This window comes from Lacerta agilis, chromosome 2, assembly GCF_009819535.1.
Source record: "Lacerta agilis isolate rLacAgi1 chromosome 2, rLacAgi1.pri, whole genome shotgun sequence".
Lineage (NCBI taxonomy): Eukaryota > Metazoa > Chordata > Lepidosauria > Squamata > Lacertidae > Lacerta > Lacerta agilis.
This window is the reverse complement of record NC_046313.1, coordinates 107,358,926-107,371,167: the sequence shown is the minus strand read 5'-3', so window position 1 is coordinate 107,371,167 and position 12,242 is coordinate 107,358,926. Positions and strand designations below refer to the sequence as shown.

General features: G+C 46.3%; 2 protein-coding genes across 2 annotated transcripts in view; one reads left to right on the top strand and one right to left on the bottom strand.

The window, feature by feature from the left end:
* Positions 1–12,242, top strand: part of LOC117042396 (oocyte zinc finger protein XlCOF6-like) — a 449,944-nt gene that overhangs the window by 100,975 nt on the left and 336,727 nt on the right. The gene's annotated exons all lie outside the window — the stretch shown is intronic.
* LOC117042985 (zinc finger protein OZF-like) lies at positions 7,682–11,335 on the bottom strand. Its single transcript, XM_033142607.1, has 4 exons — positions 11,273–11,335; positions 10,897–11,023; positions 9,922–10,032; positions 7,682–9,000 (listed from the first exon to the last, which is right to left on the bottom strand). Exons 1-4 carry the CDS (start codon positions 11,333–11,335, stop codon positions 7,682–7,684), a joined length of 1,620 nt encoding a protein of 539 aa, XP_032998498.1.

Below are 12,242 nucleotides of genomic sequence, written 5' to 3'. Positions count from 1 at the left end.
TTTGGGGGACTCAGAATCAAGAAAATGGGGAGAGATGTATCCATGTATAAGACGCCCTCCAAATTTTTGACATTATTTTTTAGGGGGGGAAACCTAGTCTCATACATGGAAAAATATGGTATGTTGTGCAGGGCGTTTTCTACAATGGGGAGGGAATTCAAAATGAGGCTTTTGTGCAAGCTCAGTTTCCCCGTGTGATCTGCTTCCTGCGTAGACTGCTCCAGATATCCACATACAGAAGAAAGATTTGTATTAATGGAGATTGTAAAGTGTGGGTGGGTGGGGTGAACATTCCCATACTTCCTGTTCTGTGAATGAGAAACGTAAATCTCCATCAGTTGTCCTGTGTAAACTAGTCTGTGGATCTAGTAGGAACACTCTTCCAAAAGTTATTTCTGCCATAAATTGTCCCACTTCTCAGCTTACTAGACTAGATGGATCTTTTCATCCAATCCAGAAGAGGCCTTTTTACATTCACAAGGAGAGAGGGATGGATGGAAGGAAGGAAGGAAGGAAGGAAGGAAGGAAGGAAGGAAGGAAGGAAGGAAGGAAGGAAGTCATGCATTGGGTTGTTCCCTGCTGGGTTCACTCTCTGTGCATTAGGTCCTGCTTTCCCCCTCCCATCTCCTCCCACCTACCCATCAACTAATAGAGGATCTCCTACCTGGTTTGGCTGTTCTGCAACATCTTGCCTCATCCCGGAAGGTGGGGGCAATCTCATTTGAGACCTGGATATCATTTTTTCACTCTGTGGGGCTAAGGAGGGTGAAGCAAAGAGAGGAGGGGACATTTTCAGAAGCCATAAATGTTCAATGCGACATCACATCCCCAAAACAGACAGGTCGTTTGCTAACTTCACATTGTGAGAAGAAAGGAAGGGGAGAAATTCTCAATGGCTTCAGCATTGATTGCTCGGACAGTGGAAGTTGCTCCAAGCCCCAGTCACCACATGGAAGCAGTTCGAAGTCCAAATACAGTGGTACCTCGGGTTAAGAACTTATATCGTTCCGGAGGTCCGCGTTCTTAACCTGAAACCGTTCTTAACCTGAGGTACCACTTTAGCTAATGGGGCCTCCCGCTGCCGCCGTGCAATTCCTGTTCTCATCCTGAAGCAAAGTTCTTAACCCGAGGTACTATTTCTGGGTTAGCGGAGTCTGTAACCTGAAGCGTCTGTAACCCGAGGTACCACTGTAGTTTACTGCTGCAGAAGATAAGGTTCAGTGTAACAGTTCCAGGACATACAGCTTGTAAGCTTTTGCAGATATAGATATAGATACAGATACATACAAGTACAAAGTATCTCATATGCGATAACTGGGGAGACCCAGCCAGATGGGTGGGGTACAAATAATAAATTATTATTATTAATTATTAAATTATTATAACTGCAGCAAGGATATTGTTATCCCAAAGATGGAAGCAAGAAGAAATGCCAACTAAAGAAGAGTGGCAGGAAAAATTGATGAACTATGCTGAGATGGCGAGATTAACCGGGAAAATTCGGAACCAGCAGGACCAGACTTTCCGAAAGGAATGAGAGAAGTTTTCGATATATTTGGAAAGCAACTGTAACCAATTGACATCCCTTGTAGGGTTAAAAGAAGTTTTGTAAGGAGTAACAATTATAAATTATTGCGAAAAGAATTAAGAATAGGTATTAAGATTTGGATCTATAGCATTAACTATAGTAACAAAGTGCATAATTAGAAAATATTTTAGAAAACCATCAGTTGAGGTTGGAGGAAGTCTTAGGCTGTGCTAGCCAAATATTCTGAAATGATGTTTAAAAGAATGATATGCTGGAAAATATGTGTAAAAACCAATAAAAAATTATTATAAAAAAACAAATGCAAAGTATCTCTGTGGCTCCAAATAAACTCCAGCAATTCAAGACAGCACTGGACAAGCAACAGACTCCAACTCGTGGTTACAAACGCTAACTGAGCTGAAATACATTAATCACAGATATACCTGGTGCACTGGACTGTTATCACAGCAAGAAGAAGAAGAAGAAGAAGAAGAAGAAGAAGAAGAGTTTGGATTTGATATCCCGCTTTTCACTACCCGAAGGAGTCTCAAAGCAGCTAACATTATCCTTTCCCTTCCTCCCCCACAACAAACACTCTGTGAGGTGAGTGGGGCTGAGAGACTTCAAAGAAGTGTGACTAGCCCAAGGTCACCCAGCAGCTGCATGTGGAGCAGCGGGGAAGCAAACCCAGTTCACCAGATTACGAGTCTACTGCTCTTAACCACTACACCACACTGGCTTGGCTGAGCTTGCACATTTGATTAGCTCATCCATGGGGTGATTTATGCTCAGGAAGGAAATGAACCCCTTCTCAGGTCCAGTTGCTCCAACACTGATGCACTAGGAAGCTTCCTTACTCCGAGTCGCACCCTTGGCCCCTCCTGTTCGTTCAGTCAAGCTGGCAATGGCTACGAGGTCCTTGCCCTCCTTGCTGGAACAAACCTAAGATTACATCTGGTACCTTCTGCCAGCAAAGTATCAGTTCTACCCAGGTAAGACAGGTTTACCAGCTAGGATAGGATAACTCACGAAATGGCCACCTCTCTGTGGCTGAAAGGGGGAAGATTACCAGATCTATTCCTTACATCCCACACCAAAAGCCATGTCACACTCTGCAGTCACTGTAAACGGCAATTTGCCACCCAAATTACTGAGGAGGTCCATGCCCAGGTGGTAGAAAGCCCCTCGGGGATAGAGACCCACTTCTGGACATCTGGTTCTGCCATTCTGCAAGATGCACAAAAGCAAAAAACAAAACAAAAAAAAACTGGTCCACTGAAAAGGAATGGAAAACCCACAGCCAGGCACTACTTTATTTTTATTAGGACAAGTTGCAACATCACAAAAATAAAAACAAAACAAAACAAAAAAAATTCCTTCCAGTAGCACCTTAGAGACCAACTCTCTCTAAGGTGCTACTGGAAGGGATTTTTTATTTTTTATTTTGTTTTGACTATGGCAGACCAATACGGCTACCTACCTGTAATCACAGAAATAGTGAGCTAAAGCTTTTAGCTTCTCAAGAACTCTTTTCTTCCCCTTTCTAGGGAAGACTTCATTCCATAGCTGTCAACGTTTTCCTTTTTTTAAAGGGAAATTCCCTTATTCCGAATAGGATTCCTCACAGGAAAAGGGAAAAGTTGACAGCTATGCTTCATTCTCTCTACTAGGTAATACTAACAACTGGCCAACATGATGGAGCTCCTCTCTCTCCCTCTTTCAATTATATTTTTACTAAATTTCAACATTGTCAACATATACAATCCAATGTGCATTATTATTTTTTCCTTTCTCTCTCTTTTTAAACCTAAAATTAATTTCCATCTTTGCTAATCTAAACTCTGCCGTGCGTGTGTCTGTTTCTCGGACTAAGGTTTCTGATAATGCAAACTCCATCCCTCTCTCTTTCTCGGACCTGCGCGCAATCGCAGGCGGGAAGAACCGCTGTGTGTTTCTTTGTCCAAGCGGTGGCGCTTCCCCGGGCAAAGCCTGATCTGTCAAAGACCAAAATCCCCTCCCACATCGCATCTTTAAAGGAAATCCTGCAGACGCCATTTTGCCCCCTCCCCCCCCCCACTCGACCAACCCGCCACTCCCCGCTTTGTTTAACAGCTGGAAGAAGAGCTCTGAGTAACTCGCAAGCTTGCTCGCTATTTGGGGGCGCGCGAGAGATTTTTTATGTCTATGGTTTATTATATATATATGTATAATTTGACGGATACACTCAGATTAGGAGGAAATAAAAGTAAAAAGGTTTTTTTTAAAAAAATGCAACATGATATATAATACTAAACGTAAACCATACTCACCCAAAGCGCAGACGCGTCTTCCTCGCTGCTGCAGCCTCCAAGCTAGCGGAGACGATCCCAGGCAGCGGCAGCCTTGTTGCGCGCCGTCCCCTGCGCACTCGCGCAAGCGGGAGGAGAGTCCCCGGCCCTTGGAGGAGCGCGAAATTGGGATCGGATCGGAGGGCTGGGAGGACCCGCCTCTCTTGCCCCTCTCCGAGGTGCTCCAGGCGTCGCCGGACGGAGGAAAGAGTCGCGGATCTTGCAAACAGCAGCCTACAGACCCTGATCACGGAGAGAGCGCGGGCGAGTCTTACCGCATCACCGCACGCACTGCTCTGACCTTGGGGGTGGTCGGTGGGGGGATCTGATAGGAGACATGCATTTCCACGCAGGGGAAGCTGCTCCCCGTCCCACTCAGCAAAGGTCCCAATGGTTTGCTGTTCCTGTTGCAGAAGAGAAGGCTTAGCTAAACAGTGCGTAAATATAGCTATACAGCGTGTAGGGTTGGCAACGGATCTCCGTTGTTCCAAAGGAACTCCAGCAATTCAAGACTAGCGCACTCTACAGAAGGGTGACAGCGCACAGACTAACTGAGCTGAGCTACATTCATCACAGAGATACAGGCAAGGCACTGGGCCATTGCCATAGCAACTGGTTGACCTTGCACCTGCGATGAGCTCATACATGGGGCAATTTGAACTCACAAATTAACCCCTTCTCATGTCTAGTTACTCCAATAGTGTGTGTGTGTGTGTGTGTGTAAATATATAATTATTGTATTTAGGTAAAGGGAGGGGGGGGGAGGTAAAGGACCCCTGGACGGTTAAGTCCAGTCAAAGGCGATTATGGGGTTGCGGCGCCCATCTCACTTTTCAGGCTGAGGGAGCGTTTGTCCACAGACAGCTTTCCGGGTCATGTGGCCAGCATTTCTGAACCGCTTCTGGTGCAACAGGACACTGTGACAGAAGCCAGAGCACACGGAAATGGCGTTTACCTTCCTACCACAGCAGTACCTATTTATCTACTTGCACTGGCATGATTTCGAACTGCTAGGTTGGCAGACGCTGGGACAGAGCAACGGGAGCTCACCCCATCGCGGGGATTCAAACCGCCGACCTTCCGATCGGCAAGCCCGAGAGTCTGAGTGGCTTAGACCACAGAGCCACCCGCACCCCTAGTTATTGCATTTACAAGCCACTTCTCTACCAAGGAGCTCAATGCAGCATGCATGGTTCTCCCCATTTTATCTTCACAGCAGCCCTGCAAAGTAAGGTTAGGCTTCTGAGAGACTGGTCAGGGCTGGTTGGGGACTTGAACCCAGGTCTCCCAGGCCCTTGTGCAGGAGTCTTAACCTCTATAACACACCGGCTTCTTCTGTATATTACTATGATCAATAATAACACATGTAAGTTTCGTTTAGTTATTACTGGTAAGAGATGTTCAACATCTATTGTTGTGTTTGTTGGCAACCTCGTTTGCGGCAATAAGCACTCATTTCCTCATTTATTTATTACATTTCTATCCGGGCCTTTCCTCCAAAGACCCCGAGGCTGCGTACATCATGTGTCTGCGCCCATCTGTGGGAAAACAACAACCCTGTGGGGTGAGGCAGTTAAAGAGTGTGACTGGCCCAAGTTCACTCACTGAAACTGCATGGCTGAGAGGGGTGGGGATTCGAACCTTGGTCGCTCCAGTCCTTAGCCCTAGAAACACCCTAACCCAGATCACTGGTCCTACTAGCTATGAATGATGGGAGTTGAAGTCCAACAACATCTGGGGACACAAGGTTGAGAAAGGCTGCTTTAACGACTACACCACCGTGGCCCAAATGGCAACATCCATGAACGTGGAGGAGGCATCGACATGCTCAGGGGAACCTTGAAATGTACAGAAGGAAAAGCTTTTTTTTAAAAAAAGAAAAACAGTCCAGAGAGATCTGAGCACGCTCAGTGCGCATAAAATTCTGACTTGTCTGCTACAGGGAATGAGGGGATAGAATTGGCCACCTCTCCATTGCGGCTCCCCTCCCTCAGTTGCCACCAGAATATGGGCAAAGCCGGGGGGAGGGGGCAGTTGCCCCCCCATCAAGTAAATAAATAAAAACCACTCAACTAAAAATAGAAATAATCAGAATGTGCAAAACTGAAATGCTCGTTGTGGTCACTTGGAAAATGTTGTGGCGCATTCCAGCAATGCAACTGGCAACCCAATTGAGCAATAGGCGTGCCTTCCACAAACTGACCAATCGCATCACAGTTCTGGAAGCTTCTAACAGTTTCCAGCATTTTCTCCCGAGAGCGCACACCTGCAGGGCCTGTCTAGTAACAATGGGAAGTTTGCCACAGGCTACTTATACGGCAGAAAGCCCTCAGAGTCCTCAGTTGATGATCTGGTTCAGTTTATTCAATTTCACAATTCGGATCAGAGTTCGTAGCTAACGCTTGTTGTGAACAAGTGTTTTATTTAAATATAGTGTCGTTTCCTGGCTATCGCTGGTGTTCTATCTCCAACCTAGTCAGGTTACCTAGGCTAGGCTTACTGAGCGTGCACAGAAAAACTGCATTGGGGGGGGGGGGAGTAGGAATTTGAGAAGGAAGTGCTGGAAAGGTTTCCGGCAAATCCAAGAAAACTTGTTTTAGTTTAGGCATTGTTGTTTTTTAATTAGATGAAAAAAGGCATGCTCTTTATAATTTTGCAAAATATTCTCGTTAACCGCATGAAAGGCAGTCCCTGATGGTTTGGGTGGTGGTGTTTGTTTGTTTTTAATTAAAAAAGTAACTTCCTAGTTTTCAAATGACTGAGGATTTTGACAAATTTTCCTGAGCACTTGGGGTCAAAAGAAAGTACGGGCAAAATGGGGGGTGTCTGGTGTGTCCTGCCTTGCTTGTGGGCCAGAGAGTCTCCATCTCAGTTCAGTCCCCTCCCCCCCACAAAAGATGTCACACCACTCTGAGGAAATACCTCAGAAACGTTTTTTGTAGAGAGGAGATATGTTACCACTTAATATTAAGAAAATAATCTACTTTTTTAAAAAAAGAACACCTCAGAGAACTTTTTTTTTTTTAAAAAAAAAACAAATTAAGGCTTTATTGTTATACAGTTACAAGGAGATTATTTTGACTTCCTTCCCTCAAATCTACCAGACTGCACCACACCTCGATTAATTCCTGTCCCACAACTGTGAATGAAGGATTTTATTGTTATACAGTTAGGAGAAAGTCTCTTTTTCTCATCTTGACTACGGTACCCTCCCTCTTCCCGAACCAATTCCACACCCTTCATCACAGGCCAGTGGCAAAATATTGGTAAAATTACTACAGAGGAGGGATGAAGAACCTCCGCCATTCAGATGTTATCTGAGACTACAATTCCCATCATGCCTTTATCGTTGGTCAACCTGGTTGAGGCTGATGGGAGCTGGGATTCAACATCTGGAGGGTTACAGGTTCTTCATCTCTGCTGAGGAATATCCAGCCAGATCTTACACAGATCTAGGAATTCTGACCAGCACTGTGGAATTGAACTCCTGTTTCCCGTTTCTGAAAATGACACATGATTTGTAATACGCAGATCAACAAGATCACGTGTTTTGAGATGCCTTTCCCCAATGCTGCCATGCCCCTCTCTTTGTTCCCACAGATAATTCCTTGCTGCCCCCCCCAAAAAAACCCTCACCAATATTGAATATCTGAGTAGAACAGACTGAATGGCAGCCATGACCTCAACATCATTGCACTGACTGGCAGGATAATAATAATAATAATAATAATAATAATAATAATAATAATAATAATTTATTTGTACCCCAGTCACCCTGGGTGGCTTCCAACAAATGTTAAAATACATTAAAATGTCACAGAATGCTTTACTCAATTTGAACCGCGATGTACCAGCTGGTCCCAACCTGTCCTGAGGCCAGTGTGTGCTCCCTCTGGTGTTTTGCAAAGCCTTCAGGGTTGGCAAAACACTGCCCACAATCCAGGCATTTATAAGGAACCTCTACTGCGTGGACTCGCTGGTGTACCGCGAGATGAGATTTTTGAGCATAGCACTTCCCACACTCCGAGCATTTATACGGCTTCTCTCCCGTGTGGACTCTCTCGTGCCTCGTGAGATGTGATTTCTGAGCAAAACACTTCCCACAAACCAAACATTCGTATGGTTTGTTTCCTGTATGGACATTCTGGTGTATCGCGAGATTGGAGTTCCGGGCGAAGCGCATTCCGCACTCCAAGCACTCGTACGGTTTCTGTCCCGTATGGATTCTACGATGTCTCACGAAGGTCGTGGAAGCGGCGAAACATTTCCCACACTCCAAGCATTCGTGTGGTTTCTCCCCCGTGTGGACTTTCTGGTGGTCCGCGAGAGTGGATTTCAAAGAAAAACGCTTCCCGCACTCTGTGCATTTATACCGTTTCTCTCCCGTGTGGACTCTCGCGTGCTCTGCGAGCTTTGATTTCCGAGCGAAACATTTCCCGCACTCTGCGCATTTATGGGGTTTCGCTCCTGTGTGGACTTGCCGGTGCCTCGCAAAGGAAGAGGAATCGGAAAAACGTTTCCCACACTCCGTACACTGATAGGGTTTCTCTCCTGTGTGGACCCTCTGGTGCGTCGCAAGCAGTGATCTGTAGGCAAAGCATTTCCCACACTCGGCGCAGGCGTACGGTTTCTGTCCTGTGTGGACTCTCTGGTGGTCTACGAAACTGGATTTCGCAGAGAAACCCCTTCCGCACTCCAAGCATTCGTACAGTTTCTCCCCTGTATGGACTCTCAGGTGTGTCGTGAGATTTGATTTCCGAGCGAAACCCTTCCCACACACCAAGCATGTGAACAGTTTCTCTCCTTCGTGTGCTCGCCGGTGGTTCTCGAGATGCGATTTCTGAACAAAGCCTTTCCCGCAATCCAAGCATTTGTGCGCCTTCTCCCCAGTATGGACTTCCTGGTGGTTCAGGAAATGGGATTTCTGACCACAATGCCTTCTGCATTCCAAGCATCTATAAGGCTTATCCCCTGTATGGACTGTTTGGTGCCTCGCGAGATTTGATTTCCAAGGAAAACATTCCCCACATTGCAAGCACGTGTAAGCCTTCTCACGGCCATGGAGCCACTTGTGTTCGTCAAGGTTCGGTTTCTGAGTAAGGTGTGTCCCTCGCACGTCAGACAGGCCCATTTTCCAACACTCACCTGCAGGGAGAAAGGGCAAAAGAGAAATTAAAAAGATGTACTTTACAGGACTGGAGACATGGAAACCTGAGAAGAAGGTTGAAGGGGAAAACTGGATTATTATTTTTGAAATTTTAGTTACAGGTGGGTAGCCGTGCTGGTCTGCCATAGTCGAAACAAAATAGAAAATTCTTTCCAGTAGCACCTTAGAGACCAACTGAGTTTGTTCTTGGTATGAGCTTTCGTGTGCATGCACACTTCTTCAGATACCAAGCTCATACCAAGAACAAACTCAGTTGGTCTCTAAGGTGCCACTGGAAAGAATTTTCTATTTTGTTTTGAAATTTTATTTATTGATACTTATTCATATATATGCAAAAAGATCAAACATATCCATCCTTAAAGAAATCAGCCCTGAGTGCTCACTGGAAGGGCAGATCCTGAAGTTGAGGCTCCAGTACTTTGGCCACCACATGAGAAGAGAAGACTCCCTAGAAAAGACCCTGATGTTGGGAAAGATGGAGGGCACAAGGAGAAGGGGACGGCAGAGGACGAGATGGTTGGACAGTGTCTTCGAAGCGACTGGCATGAGTTTGGCCAAACTGCGGGAGGCAGTGGAGGATAGGGGTGCCTGGCGTGCTCTGGTCCATGGGGTCACAAAGAGTCAGACACAACTGAACGACTGAACAACAACAATTCATATATATATATATATATATAACCATTTAACTATTTTGGTCACTAAAAAAAAAAATGCCAGGTATACAGGAGTGAATAAATCAGTGGGGTTGCGGTGGGTTTAATCCCAGAAAGGCAACTCTTCCTCCAGAAGGAACTGCCTGATGAATAGGAGGAGATTTCCAAGATTTTAAAAGGGAAGGATCAGAGTCAGGAGAAATCAGGAAAGGGTATTTCAGGAGCTGGTTTGCCAGGGCCCCTCACCTGAGTTGGCTGCGGAATTCTCAATTTCATCCAAGCCCTGTTCATCCTGAATCCACGGCTCTTCCCCTCCTTCTAGCAGACAGATGAGATCAGGCTTGGCAAATGGAAACCCTTGCCAGAAAAGAAGAGAACATAGAATGTGATCAGACTTACCCTGTGGCCACTAAAAGGACCTTCATTATGCAAACGCTGAACCTCTTTACTCTGGTTTTTGACTCATGAGGTGCATATTTGTACAACCGGCTTTATTTCTGTAATCCTAAATTGTTTTAAACTGTTTTCATATTGAATGTGTGTTCCCTTCCCTCCCCTCCGTTCCCTTCCTCCGCCACAACAAACACTCTGTGAGGTGAGTGGGGCTGAGAGACTTCAGAGAAGTGTGACTAGCCCAAGGTCACCCAGCAGCTGCATGTGGAGGAGCGGAGACACGAACCCGGTTCCCCAGATTACGAGTCTACCGCTCTCAACCACTATATCACACTGGTTATCGCAATTCACGCATGCACAGAAGCATAGGACAGGCCTCCAGAAAGGATTGTGGGCATGAGTAGAGGTTCCACTGTATAATCAACAGTTATTAAGGTTTAAGATCATATTGCGTTTTAATGTTAACCCACCCCCTAAGGTGTTAAGGTGAAGAGCAGGTGATAAATTATAGTAAGTAGAATGAGATTAGTAATCATAATAATGCTGTTGAGAAGGAAGCCAATGAATATGATTTATTGTCAGAATTATGGTTAGGACAACATTCCTGATACCCACCTAGGTCTTCCATCAGCCTAGCCTGCCATAGATTATAGTGAAAAGGTAAGTAGATCATGTAACTCACCCAGGTCTAATGGGTTAAGGTTTGGGGATGGGGGCGGAATTACTGAAGAAATCTAGACTTTAAATACACATTCATTATTTGTCCAGTAATGGAGAGGCGATACCCATCCTTCAAGTTCTTACAGAATGTCAAGTCAAGTTCCTTACCCAATGAGGCCACGTTCCCATAATTCTCCATCATGACATCTTTATACAAAATCCTTTGGTCTGGGTCCAGCAGGGCACCCTGGCTTTCTGTGAAATACACAGCCACATCTTCAAAGGTCACCAGACCCTACAAGGAGAGAGAGAGAGAGAGAGAGAGAGAGAGAGAGAGAGAGAGAGACCTGTGAGATGTAACATAAGCAGTCAAGTACAACATTTCCTGTTTGCCCAGAGTGGACACACAGGGGGATGTTACTCCAGCCAGGAGGACGTCCTGTCGCACCTGGTCTGGAGCATCCTCCCCCTGCATGTGATCAGGTAAATGGGTGTGATCGTGTGAGACATGAGATCAAAAGAATGCTGAATGGGCCTCAGCCACCTTGCGCGTCTCTCGGCGGACCACCCCATCCTGATCCGCTTCACCCCCGTCGCCTCCCGGCATCCTGCTCTCTCGCGTGCAAAGAGAGACCCCCGTTTCTCTTCCACCACCATCGCCTTGTGTTCCAATTTCCTTTCCACCCCCCAAAGGGAAGACGCTGGCAGCCTCTTTCTCCCCACCTCCCCTGCAGCCACAAATATATAAGGCAGATTCAGGAGGACATTGATGCCAGTGGTTTAATCGTTTTACGCGCGCGTAAAATCAAGAGAGAAGAGAACCAGATAGATAGATAGATAGATAGATAGATAGATAGATAGACAGACACACACACACACACACACAGAGAGAGACCATCACAGCGCGCTTCCTGGGGCTTTAAAACATGACGCTATCACGCACACCCACGACCACACTTTGGCCCCTTTGCACTCTCTCACCATCGTTTTGCAAAGCGCAGCTTTCAAGGCTCTCCTCCGGCCCGTGGTCTTTCGGCATAGGCAGAGGCAACGGAGCGCGCACGCGCCTTCCCCACCAGCCCTCCGAAGCCCCCAAGCAGCCAATGGGTCCCGGAGCAAGGGCTTGGCCAGGAGCGCCCAATCGCCGCGCGCTGCGCTCCCGTCTCAGCCAATCGGGCGCCTGGAGAGCGCCCCGAAGTGGAAGAGCTTTCGACGGAGTTCTCTAAAATAGATCGCAATCCCTCCCCCTCCCTAAGCCCCCACCATGTAGGTGCCCGGTGCAGAAGTGGGAGCTGCCCCCCCCCGTGGAAATCAGTGGAAGAATCTAAGGTAGCTCCCCTCCAGCCAAAGGCAAAGTGAGGAGCTTATGCTCTTGGTAATTCAAAGTCTTATTTCATCTGAAACTTTTCTTTTTTAAAAAAATATAATTGTTGAACAAATGCCCACTGTCGTTTACAATTTCTTTTCTCACCCACTGTTAGAGAGTTCTCAGAACAACATCTCTTTTAGTCGTG

Bases quoted from the DNA above. Each gene is read 5' to 3' on its own strand.
- LOC117042985 (XM_033142607.1), bottom strand. From the start codon at position 11,335: ATGCCGGGAGGCGACGGGGGTGAAGCGGATCAGGATGGGGTGGTCCGC. The intron at 11,024-11,272 runs GTGGCTGAGGCC...CTCTCCTTGTAG, and splicing joins TCCGCCGAGAGACGCGCAAG to GGTCTGGTGACCTTTGAAGA. The intron at 10,033-10,896 runs GTAAGGAACTTG...TTTTCTGGCAAG, and splicing joins TGGGAACGTGGCCTCATTGG to GGTTTCCATTTGCCAAGCCT.